General features: G+C 38.7%; 1 protein-coding gene across 1 annotated transcript in view; it reads right to left on the bottom strand.

Annotated features, from left to right (window-relative positions):
- TNKS (tankyrase) overlaps positions 1-19,461 on the bottom strand; it is a 125,324-nt gene that overhangs the window by 90,135 nt on the left and 15,728 nt on the right. Inside the window, exon 3 of the mRNA XM_021532595.3 lies at positions 6,611-6,706. Within this exon, the coding sequence (XP_021388270.1) occupies positions 6,611-6,706 (96 nt within the window). The remainder of the gene's footprint in view (positions 1-6,610; positions 6,707-19,461) is intronic.

Raw genomic sequence — 19,461 nt, 5'->3', positions numbered from 1 at the left:
GCCTAAATTGAGGTTACAAAGAATGAAAAGTTGCCTGATCTAGGCTAATACCCACATTCCAAAGAAGCCACTTCAAGATACACATCTAAGCTTAAACAAAAGACAAGGATAATGGCACTTTACTCTAAAACATGGAGCAGGAAGAAAGAGAGCTCTCATTATCCTAAAATTAAGCCCTATGAAACAAGCATCCAAAGCTGAAGTTACAATAGGAAGAAATCTAAGCACATTAAGGCATGGAAACGGACTTTAAGCAGCAGAATATACACATCAGCTCACACAAATCCTTGCAAAAGTTCCTCAATAAGAGATTAAACAAATTACACAGTTATAGAGTCAGAACCAAAATACTTCAGACACTTGAGAGCTGGAATAACTTGTTTCCTTTAGGATAAAATACACTGCAACTTGTGTTAAATAACCTACCACACTGAAGGAAATGTTTAAATTATTTAATTACAGAGGAAAAACAGTAGAAGCTAGAAGAACCTAAAAGAAACTGTGGGAATCAGCAACAAAATGGAGTACTGACAAAGCAGTAAGCACTGCATGCATAATACAAGTCACCTAGAATTATACTGGAATATAAACCACAAACTTCAGAATTCGGAATTGCTTTAGAGACTCCCATAAACCATTTAGCTCTTCTGCAATCAGAGAGGTAATAAACAAACTTAGCCTGAATAAAACCTGCAATAACAAAATGCCATGAAAGCTATTAAATCATCACTCCAGAAGTCAATGGGATGCTGTACCAGAGCACAGTGCTCAAATCAAGATACATTATCTTGAAATAATAATGCAGTGCTGGAAAGCAGAAAGAGAATCAGCAATTCCAGCAGTACCGCCAAAGCACAACTTCCTTTTCACTGAGGTGAAACTTTGTATGTCCACATTCTAAAGCTCAAGAACCGCTCTTCTCGGGGAAGAAATATAGCAGAAGTGCACACCAAGTATGACATAATATCTAGAACAAAGAGGACTGTTTCTTCTATGTTTCTCTCAATGAGAAAAAAGGAAATGGGTTTTATTCTGTTTTAGAACTGAAATGTTACCATCCCAGAACTGAGAGAAGATGGCATTTAACTCCTGGCTTGCTAAGCAACCTGTGCATTTTCTTCAAAGAGAAAAGTGGGAACTAGACCGCATACTAAATGAGATTTTTAAAACTACACATTTATAAATACATCAAGATAGTTGTCTTTATAATATTCTCTAAAAAACCATAAAACAAGATTTAAAATCTATAGAACTAGAGCTTCTAGATGAAGGCCACCAAAATGGTAGACATTATGTTCCAGGTCTGTGCCACAACTGCCTTTTTCCCATATTTTTCCAAAGACTGGAAGAGCAATGGCCTCAGCATTCTCAAAGGAAAGCTGATATTGCTCATAATGCTACAGGAAGTAAATGTAACACCATGGACTCCAAATGTAAAATCATCATGTGCCATTCATACCAGTGAACTAGAGCATATGGTTTATTTCCTTCCCTTAGGTCTTGGTAAAAAGGAAGAGTAAACCTACCCGAATGCTAAACAAGTAACAATCACAAAAACATACATTCAAAACTTAAAAAAGTTCTGGGAAAGGTTCTTCAAACCTCTTACTTCAAGATGTGTATCAACAGCTTATACAAAATAAGGTGAACGTCTTCTGCAGGTCAATGATATTCCTCAGCTGTGGGATTTCTTGCTCTTTTCTGTAAGGCAGCAGATCCAGCATTACTGTCAGAGAGGACAATGGCCTGGACAAGTGGGTGGCCCAAACCATTCTAGCAGCACCTGCCCTTACCATGAAATCACTTTTCCTTTTGTACTGACATTTATTATACAGTTTTGTACAGACAGAAGCTAAACCTTGTCCAAATGATCTGATTTAGAACACAGTATGTAAGAATTAGATCAATTAGAGGAAAGTGGGAAATGGTTGTCACCTCCCAAAGTGATGTGCTGTTGTCTATACAGAAGGCCTTCAATAACCTAAGATTACCTAGAAGGAAATAACACCAACCCAGAATGAAATAGTTTAGGATTTGAGACAGTCAAACTGTAAAGGTGCCACAGGAAAAACAAAATTAACGAACTAAAATACCTTCTCTTCCTGCTATTTTTAAAATGGCTAAGTTGTACCTAAAATCCATTTTCAATTCTCTGAAGTTCAGTAAGCTTATTGTAATGAAATATCATATTTTTCTCTTCCTTGCAGGTAAATTACACATAAATGTCAGTTCACTTCAAAAAGAATTGTGCAAATATATTTCAATACATGAACTATTCTTCCTACTTAAATTAAAAAGTTGACATGACAAATAGATGAAAACATGAATCCTCATTAACACCTCTAGTAACCTTAGCCCAGCTATACTTTCACTCATCAAGCTATCCTTCACCTCCAAAAAACTCAAGTGAGAAATGCTCAATAGGACCTAAAGCACTTTGTTTGTAAAAGACATTATTTCCATAGTAAGCAGGAAGATCAGAGTCTTGTTTAACTTTGAAAATTGATTCTATTAACAAACAAGACATTATTTCAAAACTAAGAAATCTTCCTTTAATCTAGAGATGCAGCAGTTTTCAGGCTTTTTTCATTTTGATCTTTTTCAAGGGAGTAATCCTTGAAACCAACAAAAACCAACCCCACAAAATGCTGGCATGAAGTAGACAAAAATATATTATCCAACAAAAATGCCTTCAGCTCCTGCTAATAGGTCCTTTGGAAACTGCTCAAGTACAAAGAACAGCTATTCACATTAAGAAAGCATTTCTGAACAGCAGATAATATGGGGAATAAGTGGCACTTATTTTTTCCACTGTGTGGAAAAAAAAACCAAACAAAAACATCATTCACTTAAATCATTAACAATAGTGTTGGCTCATCATATACTGTACAGAGAAAATATAAAAGGATGTTAATCTTTAAAGAGGTAATAATCAGGGTAAGAAAATAATGAAGATTAATATGACTAGCAGTGCAAAAGCTCCCAAAGGCCCAGTTTTGAATGGGAGTGCCACAGTGCTATGTATGGCAACAAAGATGAGCTCCCATCTCAGAAACCACACACCCCAAAGACAATTAAACAGAAAAAAAACCCCAAAAAACCTAGGATATTAACCAGGTGTGTTTAACAGTTCTTAGATGTGATATGTTTTTTGAGCCTGTAGTATCACTTCAGCCTAGAGAAAAAGAGGATTACAATCCTTTTCCTGACAACACGATTCAGGAACAGTATGGGATGCTAAGTAAGAATAAATAAAATATTCACCCTCTCAAACATGAAGTGCTTGGTTCACAGAAATGCTGTCTATCCTGCAAAAGGAGGAAAATAGGTTACTTTTTAGGTAGTAAAACGCAGATTCCTCAATTATGTAACTTCTTTTTTTTAAGAAGATAGTACTAGGTCTTTAATTTGTGTATCATTCCCTTTATTCTACAAAGAAATTTTCAAAGTCCATTTCCATCAAAAAATTAGCCTTGCATCTGCATTATGTATTCTTATTAAACACATCTTTTAAGAGGATGTTGCAGGAAAATGGCTGGAAGTCATGCCAGAAACTACTGCATTACATGTCCTTTCTGCAATCTAGGTGAAAAGGAGAGTATACATTATTCTAGTCTGGAAGACAGAAAATAACAAGTCATTGTGGATTGAGCATTTGCTGCCAGAACAGCAGAAATGCTTTTTATGCAGCATGAATTACACTTTTAAAACACATACAGAACTCTTTGTCAAACTGAAAAGGTTTAATCAATTACCAAGAAGTTTTCTGTTTACTTTTGCTGTGTTGGAGGTCAAAGGGACACTGTAATCACAGTTCATTTGCAAAGCAATTAACACAGATGCACAAACCTATGCAAATACATGGTCAAACAAAGTTTTAAGAAGAAACCTGTGTTCTTCAAGAACCAATACAGCAATGTAGAAAAGTCTGTTATGGTCATATGATCTATCAGGATTCCTATGAGGAAAGGCTGAGAGAACTGGAGAAGAGAAGGCTTTGGGGTGACTTAATTGTGAACTTCTAGTACCTGAAGGGAGCCTACAAGAAAGATGGTAAGACACCTCTTACAAGAGAGCGTATGCATAGGAGAAGGGGGAATGGATTCAAACTGAAAATGGGTAGGTTTAAGTTGGATGTTAAGAAGAAATTCTTTACCATAAAACTGGAACAGGTTGCCCAGAGAAGTTGTGGATGCCCCATCCCTGGAAGTGGTTAAGGCCAGAGTGGATGGAGCTCTGAGCAACCTGGTTTAATTAGAGGTGCCTCCTGTCCACAGCAGGGGGGGTGGAACTAGATAGCCTTTAAGGTCCCTTCCAATCTAGGACATTCTATGATAGACACAGATAGAAAAAGGAATCAAAAATAACAATGAGAGCATCCTTGACATGCATGCTCCTTAAAGACGCAAATACAGTTGCAAATTACAGACAGTGCTCCACTTCCAAAAGCTCTAAATATGAGCATTCCTAAAACCCCACCATTCAATACTAAATACTGAAAATCAAGTTAATATATCCTCTCATCCTTAATCCAGTAATACCTTTAAGTTCTGATGCACCTAATTGCAAAGAATTGCTGTAGCTAAAGATTATCCCCAGTCAGATAGATCCTAAGAAATCCCTTAAGCCTCCTTCTTCCACAGGGATGAAGCAAGACCTGAAGGTAACAACATATGGAAAATGCATGAGAAATAGCAGCCTAACAGAGACAGTATGAAACAGGGCAACACCCAGAAAAATGCAGCTCTTAATAGCTAGCCTCCATTTAAATGACATCTCCAGTACCAGGTTTTTCAGTTATTGTGCATCACATGGCAGCTACAGCCCTGACTGCACAGCCTGCAACTCAGGTGCACAGCACAGAGCCCTGTGTAGCCAAGAGCCACCTTGAGGACAAAGCTGAAAAAACAAAAGCTGATTTTCTTGCTGGGAAGAACAAACACATACAAAAATGATGCTTTCTTATGAACAACTAAACACATCTATAGCACCATTTGTGTCTGCATGCACAACCTGGTAACATTCACTGGCTGCAGACAGCTTCAGTCACTGATGTTGTGTGTGAGGCATTAGGGGTAAGCCCAGAGACGGGCACTGGCTGCATTTCACAGGATGTTCTCAGAGGCCTGCTTCAAATTCATCTCCACTTGTCAGTAATACAGTGACACATTGCCCTCTCCTCTGCCTAAAGCATAAGGTGATCCAGTGCCCAGAGAAATCAGTGAAGCTGACATGAGGTCACAGACTTTCCTAATCTTCTACTATCCACTGAAGATGCATAGCCTGAAGAGCAGCTTGGGCTTTGTAACCCTCACACTGTAGGTATATCAAGTTCCCCACAACCAAATGGCATATATCCTTTAACACTTCTGAGGTACAGTGACTCCCAGTTGCCCTCTCTATATTCAGCATCTGTACAACTGTACCCATTAACAGCCAAAAGTCAGATCAACCTGCTTAGCACATCTAACATTAGTGTTAACACTGTAGGAACGTGTTTAAATTTGACACAGAGTAATTAAAGTAAATCATATGTATTTAAAGTACACTGTTCCAAAGGCACTCTTGAATCACTGCAGCGCTGTAGATAATTATGTATAGCACTCAGTGCACTGAAGAAAGAAGACGATGAGGAAATGTTCTTGACAAAGTGAAGGGAGCTGGTGTGCTCTGAACATAATCTGAAGAAAGAATATGGGTGTTTCATAGCACATAACCTATAAATTAAGCTGTCAATAAAAAGAGAATAGGGGAAATAGAGGAAAAAGAAAAACAGCTATTCCTTCAAATGAACCTCAGCTGCTGAATCCCTTTCTATAAATCTAATTGCATATATTTTGAAATCAAATATTATTTTGTTTTAAGCATTATTTCCTAGATGACAAAATCAGCACAGAGGACCATGTATTTCTTGATACCAATTTGACAGACAACTGTATTATACTTTTCATGCTCACTGGTATGCCACAACATTTAATTTTTTTAAAAATCAAAGCTCTGTAAAAACAAAGTTATATCTGTAGGATATTTTCATGAAACATTTCTTTGCAGCTAATAGCCCCTAAAAAAGAAAAAAACTGGTAGATTAGAAAGGGTTCAACCCAAAATGACTAACAATGAAGAGGAAGGAAAGTACAGCATGTGAATCTGCAGCAAAATCTAATGTGAGTATTGATCTCTGCAATCAGTAGCAGGTTGTCTTTCAGATCATAGGTACTTTTATAGTTACACAAACGTCCTTGCTTGCTTAACAGTGAAGGTCTTAAAACAATTGACCTGATTTTTTTCTAATTTTTTTTTTCAGGAGGTAGGGGATCCTGTTCAAACTGTCTATTGGGTATCAATTAAAAAGAAAAATCTCAGAGAAACACAGTAAATAATAAATGATATTGTAACACAAAATAATAGCATTAGCATAAGTAGAATAAGCAAATCTATAGCAGCACAGCAGATTAACAACAATTACATCAACATGAAATCTGCTAAAAGACAGTTTTTAAAATGCTCTTACACAACAGAAAATCAGGAAAGGCAGAAGGCTCTTCTGATGCTGAACTTATACACACAAAATAATCTCAGGTTACGCTGCTGAGAGATGTATGCATCTTACCAGTGAGTACAGCTTTTGCTGAAGGGTCTGCCAGATCCAGTGCAGATTTCCCATCGGTGTTCCGAATGTTTGGATCAGCTCCGTGCTGCAGCAGCACTGTGCAGGGAAAGCAGAAACAGTATCTTACCTCAGGTATACACAGGTTATTTACTGTTAAGTGTCTCCTTGGCATGATGAAGGCATAAACAAACATTGCACAATTTTCTTTATTTTTCCTTCTGTTTTTTCTCCCTCTCTCTCCTTTTTTTTTCCTTTTTTTTTTTTTTTTTTTTTTTTTTGTTAAGCACTGCAGCAAAGGATCTTCTCCAGACTAAGGCTAAGTTGGTAAGTTAAGATATAGTAAGACCACATGACTTTGCATGATAAACATGAACCCAGACTCTCTTGGAATATTCAGGTTTGGGTTCCTCCTGACAGCTAGCTGGTATGCTGTGCACTCACTGACTCACACTGGGAAGTCTGCTGTGGAACCTGCTTCTGCCTTTACTACCACTACTGCTGCTTGTTACCACTCCTGTTCCTTTTCCAGCTGAATATTCCAAGTTAACCCGTCTCTATAAATCAGCAATACTCCAGCCTTTCAGTGGCTCCTCATTTGTGTAGGAAACCTTAACCACGGCATATCAGCTCACCTTCAAGAAGTGTAACAAACAGGCTACGATTTGTAACCTGGTACCCTACAGACTGGATGCTCAGAGGCTGTTATACTCACTGGTATCTCTTTTCCCTACTAAGTCTATAAACACATGGAAGTGCAAGTACATAAAAACACTTAGAATACAATATACAACCATAAGGCTAGGAAGGCATTGATACAGTAAACTATCAACTAGAAAAGTTAATTATAAAAAATCCCAGTATTTCACCTGAGAACCCTTTTGATCAGAACCAACATAATGCAATACAGATCACCACCTCTCAACATCAAGACATTTTGTACAGAACTGGAAAACAAAGCCCATTAGAGGCCTGACAAAAAGGCCCCAGATGTCACTCAAAATAAGCACAACACATTACAAATTCAGAGCAACACACTTATTTTGTACAACTGTGAATAACAGGACAGTATACAGACACTCAGGTCAAGGAGATGAGTAATAAAAACCACCTGACATTTATGGTTGTTCACACAACATTTGTTGAGATACAGCTGGACTGAAGTCAAGACAAAGAAATAGTTGCAAACAGTTTTTGTAACTAAGGGTATCAAAATACTTCACAGGCAGAATTCTTCAGAAAAATCATAATTCAATTCAGAACAAAACTAAGTACTGATACTGCATATATATATTTTAAAAAAGGTTTAACCAGGAAACACTTTTCAGAAAACCTTTTTTTTCTAAACTAAAAATTTAACTTGTAGTATTGTTTTTATTCAAACCTCTTTTCTTATACATTTCTTACTTCAAATTCTTTAAACATTGCCCAACTTCATATATTTTAACTTACAGGTTACAATGCTACATGCTTGCCCACAAGCTGAATTTTTGCAGAAGCCTGGTGCTTCAGTGAAGTAAATTGACTTATCTTATGCTTTGATGAGAAGGCACAATTGCCTGATATTTTTTATAGAAGACTCAAGTAGGAAGCCTATGAAGAAATTTAAGTTTTTTTTGTTTGGCGGTGGGTTTTTTTCCCCCATGTCAAGACAAAAACACCAAAATGGGAGGGGGGAGAGAAAAAAAAAGCAGCTAGCACGTGCTCACTGAATCTTGTTAGGATCTAGCACCTACATTTCTGAAGACACCATCTGTGCCATACATGCTACCACCCACTGTGAGATCTTACTCACGGACAGGTTTGAGACTGAGCCAGCCTCTCAAGCCAGTCAGGCACACTGCAGTAGGAACAGGCAAACAAGACCTTTTGCAGATTTTTAAACACAACAGGCAGTATAGGAACTGAGTATGGAAAGACAGATTCTGTTATGCCCTATCTCTCTTCCCTTGCACCCTGTTAAGTGACTCTAGATACCTGGGAAGAGGGAAGCCATTTGTCCCAAGAGGCACCAGTGTAAGAGTAGACATTACCAGCAACTGATCATCTATCAAGAGAAAGCAGCCAGTACAAAACAATGAAGCACTGACCAGATCAAAAAGCAACAAAGGATTCACATGGCAAAAAGCCTCAGACAAAGACCTAGGGGAGAAAACAGAAAAAGAAGATGTGGCAGGGGAAAAGATAATAGCCCAGAGAAAAAGTCCATGAAGAAAGACCAAAGAGAGGAATGACTGGGATCTGACTCATTCAGAGGTTTGGAATAGCATGTGATGCCAAATTGAGAAGGGTTAGGGGAAGAAAGGTGACTTTAAAAAATGCCAGATAACAGATGTAGAACTCTCAAAGGCATCTGCAACTGCCTGAGTTCAGTGTTAAAACAGAAGCACATTTTCAAGTCTCTTGGTTGTTCCAAAATGCAAACCAATCAAAGTGCTTCCCTGCTGCTTCTACTGGCACACACAGATGACGACACACACGGTACTGCTTCCAGATCCTCTCCTGGTAAAACAACAAAGGATGATGCAGTATATCTAACCTGCTCAGTCATGCTAATGAACCATAAAGGATTTGGCCAACATAAAATTTCTGTGTCCAGTTTTCAGCCTTTTTAAAACCTAGGCAAATACATTAACAATTTACTAACAAGGCTTAAGCTGGCTGTCTGCAAACCCTGGAATTATTAACTGTCTGTGTAACACACATTTAAAGTGGCCAAATGAGATACAAATAAATAACCTATCAGAACTCAGTTGCTGTAACCATGAAACTCATCCTTCTTGTCTCTTCAATCATTCATCCCATTCATCTTCCGGCTTCTCCAACAACCAGGGGTATGGTCCTGCAGATACTGTCATTCCATCCTAGAAACACATCTATACCATGGAATTAAGGCAATAGCATCTTGGGGAAAACAAAAAAACCCCACAATTATATAAATAAATACTTCATTAGAATGCATATGAACAAAGGAAGCAAATGTGTCACAAAAGCCATCTTATTCTTATATTTCTTCTACTGACTATTTTATTCCAACATCTCCATACCTTTTAAGTACATAATCTCACAAAAAGATATCCCAGTAAGTGATGTTGTCATCAACAGGAATTAACAAGAGAAATACAGCATTTGATGTTTAGTGTATCAGTATAACACAGCTGTACTTCAATACCTGCCAAACCCCAGGTAGCTTCTAATTGAATGTTCTCCTCCATGTTCAAAACCTTTAACACTTTAACAAAGAAGAGAAAGTCTCTTCTAACAACAGGGCATTTCAGATCTACACACAGTGTGTCTCTCTAGATTTCCTTTTCAATTCACCAGGGATGTGTAAAAATTTCAAGATACATCTCCTCTGTGAGGAAAAAACATTCCCTCTATAAAGGAACACAAGACAACAAACCATTCTAGATAATTGTAGCTATTTTGGATTTCAAACACTGCACATTGGTTTTAGAGGATGGTTTCTGAGTAGCCTGAAAAGGTAATGTGGAAATAAGTTTCTATCAAGGAACTTCTGTTCCAGTTCTGTACACTGAACAGGCAATTGTAAGGATGTTGTACACAAAAATTAACTCCTGAAAAGTTGTTAATTGGCATACTTGGATATGCTGGTTTATTTCCTCTGGACAGTGGGGACATTGGGGTGTATTATTTTGCTGTATTGAAGGCAGTGCCCCTTAATAATCTAGCAATACCATTAGCAGAGTAGTCCTGCCTTTTCTACAGACCATATTGTACAAACAGTATAAAGAAGGTCTTTTTATTGAATCTTCATATCGCGTATAGATGTCAAAACCCCGTAACATTAACTGTAGTATAAACATAGACTGGTCTGGAGTTCCAGTTTTTACCCTCACTGCAACTGCTAAAATACTTGATGTTTAGGTTCTGATCTTCACATACTATCTGAAATACCTTATTTAATTACATTGCCATTATATCAGATCAGTACTAGAGAAAAGAAAGGCTGTAAGTCTTACTATATTTTTTTTAAAAGCTACTGAATTGCATAGAGCACATACTACAAGTACTAATTATTTCACATTATTGTCAACTCACTACAGCAGGATGACTCCTAAAATGACACACTTGGCCCACAGCCTTCTGGCATAGGTATATTGAACTGTGAAGTTAACCAACACAACCTCACTTGGCTGTCAAGAACAAACATTTTTACTTTTGTTAGTTTCAACCTTCACATTTTCACTTCACATTTCAAGGTATGGCAAAAACTTCCCCAGAAGCTATCAACAAGCAACAAGTGTGTTTTTACTGGGGTGAGGTGAAGAAGTTTGTCTACATAGAAACCATCACCCATATACTTAGTCCTTCCTGCTTCTTACTCCCACAGTTGAAAGTGCACCAAATGAAAACACTTTTGACTGAAATACATAAATACAAGGAAATAGAATAGGGATTAAAATACATTTGTTTGTTCATATTAGCACAAAGATCAGTATAGTTCAGATATGACTTCTCTAGCCTCAAAATCCACAGCTTCCTGACTGTTCCTACAATAATGCTGATGGAAAAGTTCACATTTGGTTTCAAATCAGATGAATGCAAGTACAAAAAAAAAGACCACATCCAAATTTTTGACTGTTGAGTGAAAAATGCAAGAGCATCAGGCAGACCTCCCAGAAGTATCTGTACTGCAAGCTGCCTACTGCTTTTAATTATATTTCAAGAGTTGCTCACAGCTCTACCATTGCCTATTCTCTCCACTAGTTTTTTATCACTGTCCCACTGCCTTGTCCTTGGGATCCCTTCCAGCTACCCCAGCTTTACTATATAGCCTTTCTTCCCCATTTTCAAATTCTACTTCTGGAGATGATCTCCAGAGGTTCTTTTCAAACTATCAGTTTAGCTTTATCTACTTACTCCCGAAGAATCAAGGTATAGAGGACACAGCCTAAGAAAAAGGCCTCTATTTGATTTACAACACAGGCACTATCTTCCATTTCTCTAAATGACACCTCTAGAGCTGATCTGTCCCTCACTAACTTTAGGTCCCAGGAACACACACACCTCTCAGTCTAAGTCTTGTGTAGGATGTTTCTGAGCTGACAAGAAACATAACTTGTTCACCTCCACATTCTGGAAACATTTAAACAAACCACTGGAATCCAAAGTATTAATTTTTCTCAGCCATTGATAAAAGCATCTTCTCCCCAACTACCAGTATATGTCAATCAAACCACTAAAGTTTTGAAGCTTTTCTCGTGTTACAAGAACACCAGTTTCTTGCCTAGATATTATACTTTTGTGATTTAGAGTGAATAATTCAATTTTGGCAAGTTACCAGATACATAATCCTATATATAACAAAAAATGTAGCACTCTACTCTTAGCATTATAAAATTGAATATATAAGATATGGCTAATAACATCAACCACCACTGTATCACAGATTAACTTCCACCTCTGTGAGCAAACTCAGTCTTGTCTGTGTCATGGAGAAACAAGGTGTAGAACTCATCAGCCATTGGAACTACAAGAGAGACAGGATCACTACAGAGGCTTCACAGAGCTCTAAAGATTTAAGTATGGCTACTGGACCCGATGACATCCATGGCCTCAAACACCCACTCCCAGCTCAGTCAAGAGGAGTTGGAAAAAAAGGAGAAACCAGTCCTATGCTCTTGACTGCCCCTCTATAGTGAATTCCATCCAAGTTGAATGAAGAGAGGATTATGGAGCAGAAAGGCTAAGCACACTAAAGCACCTAGTTCAGAGTCAGGATAGGATAGAGGCAATAATCAGATATATCTGGAAACACTGCAGGTAGATCATTTCTAAGAAGACACAATAACCTGGCAACAGATCAGGGACAGGAGTGTCTAGAAGGCTTTTTAGTATCTCCAGAGAAGGAAACTTCACAACCTCTCTGGGCAATCCTTTTCACCTAGACCACACTGACAGAATTGGCACACCTAGCCTGTGCTGCCCACCCTGCTTTGGGGGGCTGCAGCTGCAAACATTTAGTCAGGCAACAAGACCAATTAGAAAACCAATCACTTGCCCAATCCTCAGGCAACAACATGACACGCTCTGGTTAGCACAAACAAGGACAGCACAGGGACACAAGCCAGTGATAGGAGCTGAAAAGAGTGATTTTGTGTTTCTAGTTTAGAGTACATCTAATGTTATCAGCCAAAGTCCTGCTGGGTCAGTGTGAACTGCTTAGCATTTCCCATCATTTTGCCTTCTCTACTTCCCTTGTTCAGGGCATTCCATTTTCCCATCATCCCAGACATGGGTTTGCTCCCAATGAACCAGCATGTTGGTTTTGTTCTTTGTTGGGGCCAGACAGAGCAGGAGACAAATACACCAAATACAGTAGTATGAAGCAGAAGCTTACAAAAGCAATGTTAGGCTCCACTATGTTGAAAGAAAAAAATTTAAAGGGAATTAGTTGGTGCTCCCCAATAGCCTAGACAGAAACAAGAGTTCTTGACAGAAGGAGGGGACAGCAGAGAAGTAGCAGAGAAAAAGTGATAAAGTTCTGAGCAACAGAGAAACGTCAGGGACTTTTCTGCTGATGTATTAGGCACTAGTAGGGAAACATCTGTGAAATGCCTCAAAGGAATTCTGGCATGGTCCTCCAAGAAGGTAGTAAGGTCAGTGAAACAGCTGAAGTGTCTCCATACCAGTGCACACAGCACGGGCAGCAAACAGGAGGAGCTGGAAGCCACTCGGCAGCTAGAAAGCTACAATCTACCCACTATCACTCAAACATCGTGTGAAGGACCACACTGCTGAAACACTGCAATAGACAACTAGAAAATCTTTAGAAGGAAAGAAAGGAAATACGAAAATCCAACCAGGTGACTGCCCTCCAAGAAAAAAAACAACAAAAAAGCATTGACTCTAGACAGCTGCCTTGGAAAAACAGCAATGCAAAAGTTGAGAGTTTATGGATAATAATTAGGGGCCAAGCCAACAAATGAAACTTTATGGCTGGTACAGTCCACCTCATCAAGGGATGCTTGTTGATAATCAGTTCTACCTTCAGCTACAGGATGTGTCATTTTTGCAGGCTCTGATCCTGCTGGGGGACACCAATCATCCTGACATCTGCTGGAAAAGCAGCACAATAAACTGTAAGCAGTCCAGGAGACCCTTCCAGACCCGGTAAAGAATGGAGTAAGGACTCCCATGTTTTCAGAGAACACTTTCAGTTGCTGAATGAATTAATGGATGGGATCCCCCAGGAGCTGCCCTCAGGGACAAAGGAGCCAAACAGAACTGGCAGCCCTTTAAGAACATTTTTCATAGAGTCCAGGAGTTCTCAATTACCATGTGTAAGAAAATAGGCAAGGGAAATGGGAGATAAATGTGATCAAACTAAAGTGTAAGAAGGAAATGCACAGTTCTACAGGAACATTGGCTAGAAAAAGGAAGATTAAATTAAACATATCCCCTTCTCTTGATAAATAAGACATGAAAACTAGAGAAAACAGATATGGAGAAGGCTGAGCTATTTAACAGTTTTTTCACTTCAGATTTCAATATGAACCTCCCTTCTCACATCTCTCAGTTCCCTGAACCCTCAAGGCTGGGACTGCAGACTGCAGTTCCCTCCACTCTAAGTGAAGCTCAGGTTGAAGACTACTTGAGATACCTGAACATTCATCAGTCCATAGGACCCAGTAAGATGGGTTCTGAAGGGATAGGCTGATGTTGAAATGGCCAAGAAATTCTCAATCATATCCAAGAAGTCTTAGCAGTAAGGCAAATGCCCAGACTAGAAAAAAAACATCAGACCCATTTTGAAAAAAGGTAAAAAGAAGATCCTGGGAACTACTAATCAAGCAGCCTCACTCCACATCCAGTAATATCATAGAAGAGTCTCCTGGAAGACGCATCAAAACACGTGGAAGACAGGGAGCCGCTCAGAGACAGAAAGAGCAGATCATGCCTGACTCATTTGGTAGCTTCCCACAATAAAATGATTCCATCAGTTGACAGAGGAAAAGCTACAGATGTCATCTACCTGAACCTCTTGCAAAGCTGGAACATCCAGAGAAGTTGTGGATATCCATCACTGAAAGTGTTCAAGGTCAAGCTGCCCAGGGCTTTCAGCAACCTGATGTGGTAAACACTATCCCTACCCATGGCAGGGGATGTGGCCTACATGATATTTAAAAGTCCCTTGCAACTCAAACCATTCTTTGACTGTAATCCTGCAGGCCAGTTCCTGGAGATCCAAAGTTTTAAAATTTATGCAGACAGATGGTGTTAAATGGTCATTTTCAAGTAAAAGAAAGCTAGCTCTCATTTAAAAATGCTATTTGGATCAAATGTGATGTGCTCTGGATAAATACAGCACCTGCTTGCATGTTTGTGTTACTGTGTCATTAGATACATAATTGCAGCAACTGTTGGGGCATCAGGATGTGGGAGGAGACAATACACACAGCCCAGAATATGGCTCTCCTAGCAGAGGCATTTCTTGCTTTACAGCTAAAATGCCCATTTGGTCCAGGCAGGCTCAGAGGACAGCCATATCTACTATCTCCCTTTATTGACACAGATCTGATCTTTGAAAGGCAGCTTCTCATGACTCCACACACTGCAGAAACTGCACTAATTCCTACAGTAACAAGATGCAATACCAAACCAAGCGGAGGCCCAGTAAAAGAATACTTGGAAATAACACTTAGAGATCAGGTTCCTTCAGCTTATTTGAGCAATCCACAGAAAGAGGCTTCAAGGCAGCAGTAAGAAAACAAAGAAACACTGAACAAGGTCTCCCAGTAGCACCTTTTTGCCTGTTTGTTTTGAAGTGAAAAAGATCTAGAAAAAAAAATTACACAACATCACTTTGAAAGGATCTTATTTTAACTCCTAATTTTTCAGAATGACTCTTCTATCTCAATCATTGTTTACCCCAGAAGTACTTTCAGACTTTGTTCAATGAAGTTTCAAACCTCTCAGCAAGACAACCTGACTTCCTGTCTATATCTACATACCATAAACCTCACTTCTCAGTGTACTGCAAGACTTCAATGCATTCTAGACCAAAGTTGGCACTAGATGTTCCAGAGATCAGATTTTTCTAATCAAAGCAAGGTAAGGGGAAGGGATCTGACCCAGACAACCAAAACCACAAGTATCACTGCCACAACAAGAATTCTTCCACAGGGAAGAAGACACTTTTTTTAAAGGCTCCCTCCTCCCTCTGTGACTGCCTTCAAGTCTTGCCCCATAAGTAGGTGCATCCTGAGTTACACAATCCTGAGTAACATGCTCTAGGGAATTCTGCTTGAGTAGGGAAACTGGACTGGATCACCTCCAATGGTTCTTACCAACCTTACTCATTCTGTGATTTTAACTATGATTAGTTTTCTGTATGTAGGAAGCACTATGAAATTGCTCCCTGGTATGCCAGTTCTGCCTACCTGCAATTAAATATGCATAGAAAGAAAGAACATGCAGAAGGTTCCAGAGCCCGTAGGCAGCACAGCAGAGGCTCATAATATCCCTCTGCCCTCAGAGAAAGAGCCAGAGTAGATTGCTCAGCCTACATGAACAGCAATTCAAAGCCTTGATCTAGCCTCAAACAAAATATCCCTGTTTCATTTTTCTGATGTAACAGTTTTCAAGCTAAAATTTTCCATTCCAGCTAAGAATGAGAACAAAAGTATATGCAGGTTATGTAGAATGCAAGCTTCTAGAAAGCCACCTCAAAACCTAAGTGCAATTGCAGTTCTTTTGTTTGTGGTTCTTTTACATCATGTAAGAGACAGTGCTGCCATTCCAAAACACTTCCCTCAAGAACACTGTCTGCACAAAAAGCTGTGTACTGTAAAGGAAGTTTTGGGAGTTCCACAATGAACCTGCAAAATACACTCTAGAAGCTTCAGCTACGGGGAAAAAAATAAATGCAAGAATAAAAAACCAAACAAAAAACCTTTTATTGAGCTAACAGGCAATGAAAGACAGTACACTAAGCATTTATTTAATCCCATTTATTTGCAGCCATGCACACGCGCTCCTTTAACACTGAATCACATTGAATCATGGAACAGTTGCCAAAGAGACTCATGTAGATTATCCTCCCTGCTGCAGCTGAGCCACCTAGACTCAGTTGCCCAGGACTCTGTCCAAATGGCCTTTCAGTACCTTCAAGGAAGCAGATTCCACATCTTCTCTGGCCAACCAGTGATTACTTGTCCCGATGGCAAAAAGCGTTTCCTGATATTCAGAAGGAACCTCCCATGTTTTGATTTATGGCCATTTCACAAAAGGGCTTTAAGCATCACATCTCAGTGTGTTTGAGTAGACACCTGGAACATATACACTATTAAGTGTGCAAACTGGAACAGAAGACCCTTTCATCAAAAGAGGTCCAAAAAACCTAACAAAAACCATTTTGCTCATTTGTAGATGGTATGGATTGAGGACTCGCTATGGAAAATCACAACCCCTTTTCTTGCAAGCAGCAATTTGCAACTAGTTTAATATTGGTTTAATATACCATACTAAACAGCTAGAAATTTGAACTGCTACCCTACTGTCTGAACAATTTATGTTTTCACCTATATCCCAAGCTGAAAGCTGCTTTAAGGACAATTCTTCATTTCAATTCTCCCAATTTAACTTTTCTCTAAACAAATTCATCTTTCTGCTTCAAGTTTTATTCAAATAAATGTCAGCTATCATCCTGACATCCCACTTGACAGATTAAGAAACCTGCTTTCAGAGTCCTTGTAAAGCAAAAGCAGTCACTGAGGCAAATTAGGTCAACAAAGACCATGCTAGAAGGAAAAGGAATTGAAGAGAGTTAAGAGAAACCAAAGATTAATTCCAATCTCCTGCATAAGAGAATTATGGTATGGTCCTCTTCCCAATGAAGTTTGAGGGCAAAAAAGTCTTGGTGGAAGTCAAGTTACAGATTGCATGTGAAATTAGCTGTGTGGCTATCGGAAGGCACTATTTGCCAGTGAACCTGAGAACCAACATGAACAAAGATCTTAAAAGTTTATGAGAACCTGTCCTGGATCTACCATTTTTCCAAAACAGAAAAGCACCTGAAAAAACATTAATTGAAAGGCTTTAAACCCTAGCAGCAGCTCTCATGCCATCTTTCAGTGAGGTGAACACAAGATGGGGGGGAAAAAAAAAAAATTCAAACCCCAGAATAACTGTCACATTCCACAAGCACATTCCTCCTTTTCCAGAGATTAATTTCAGTGCCTACCAGCTTTCAACAGTACACAAGTCCAACAGTACACAGACAGTGTCTTTGACACACACTATATGGGACACAGAGTGGTATTTTCATATTATTAAGATCTGAAACTCTTTAGATTAAATAAGCCCCAAAATGGAAAATAATTTTTGCATGTTTCATGTAAACTTGAACCTTATGTCAGTTTTGTAAACTCATTGTTAGTCCACAACATAGTTATTAAATGTTTAAGAAATACAAGTAACATATAAAATCTTAAGAATAACAAGTTGTCCAGTCCATGAAAACATGATTACTCTACTAGCAACTGACTACACATACCAGAACTGTAAACTTTCTCCAGCAACTATCTTAGATCACATTATTAAGTAAAACAGTAAGATTGCTGTCAATTTTTAAAGTCCAGTACTATATCCACTTTTTTTTCCTGCAGCCCTAGAACTGCTCACCCCCATGGCCTATTGATACAGAGAAGTGCAAGTCTTAGTGTATTTAACATTAGGTCCCTGACAAGCAAATATACTACAATGCAAAAATCTCAATCTGTCAGGTGAGATCATCAATACTATAGGTCTCAGGCTAGGGAACAATGCATGTTACATCAGCCTGAGTGAGTTCTTTTCCTGGGTTACCCATGTCCTGTGCCATCCTTGTATCACCCCAAACAAGATTATAAAAACAAAATGTTCTCCTTGCATCCCTCATCATATACATTCAGTATTCTGAACTATAATACTACAGTTAGGTCAAGAGTACTGTGGCTAACCAAGGAACTACTTAGTATTGCTTGCTTGGACAAGACCTCAGCAAAACATGAGGACTACATGCAGCAGCATGAATACAGGATTCACATCAGACAACCTCAGCCTTGCTGCTGCATGGTGCATTTGTATAAACATGGTGAAACAATGAGTTACAGGAGTCTGTGCTTATCAATCATGAGTCCTAGCTGAATGAATGCTGAAGTGAAGACCACCCAGAACAAGAGGCAAGAGCTCAGTATTTCCAGTAGGCTTCAAGCACCCACAGTTTATTTTACACACCTGCTTTATAGAAAAATAAAATCATTAAAAAGAGATACCTTCCTTTATTTACTATATGACAAAGATTTATTTGCCTACACATTTTTAAAAGCAAGACTTTTGTATCCTGTAGTAATATTTCAATCAATGTTTTCCATTAGTCTAAGAAAGCACCCCAGACCTCTGCTAGAATGTGCTCCACTCAATTGTTCCCTTAACATCTACAGATTGTTTTCAAACCACGTATGAACTGCATTAAGGACCACATGGTTCCACTAAGAAGCTAAAAGCATATATTGCTACAGTAATCAGAAGCATTGTCCCATAACATTAATTATTTCTGCAAGATATTTAGAAAGCCATTCTAAACTCATACTGGACATCTGAAAGCAGTTTCAGTGTCTGCAAGAGGACCATCTGTTCCATTACTCTGTTCTCAATGATATGCAACTTCTTCCCCTCCCTCTCAGTTTGCAAATAGATAACATCCGTATTTCTGAAGACCTTAACTTCCCAGAAAGACCCTATAGCAATTTTTCCAGTAATGTTTGCATATTATAATACCACCTCCTTCACTGCAAGAAATCAGGGTCTGATTTGATGACCACTTGTAAAGAAACATCATAAAATAA

The sequence above is a fragment of the Lonchura striata genome, chromosome 4 (assembly GCF_046129695.1).
Source record: "Lonchura striata isolate bLonStr1 chromosome 4, bLonStr1.mat, whole genome shotgun sequence".
Classification (NCBI taxonomy): domain Eukaryota; kingdom Metazoa; phylum Chordata; class Aves; order Passeriformes; family Estrildidae; genus Lonchura; species Lonchura striata.
This window is presented reverse-complemented; position numbering and strand designations above follow the sequence as displayed.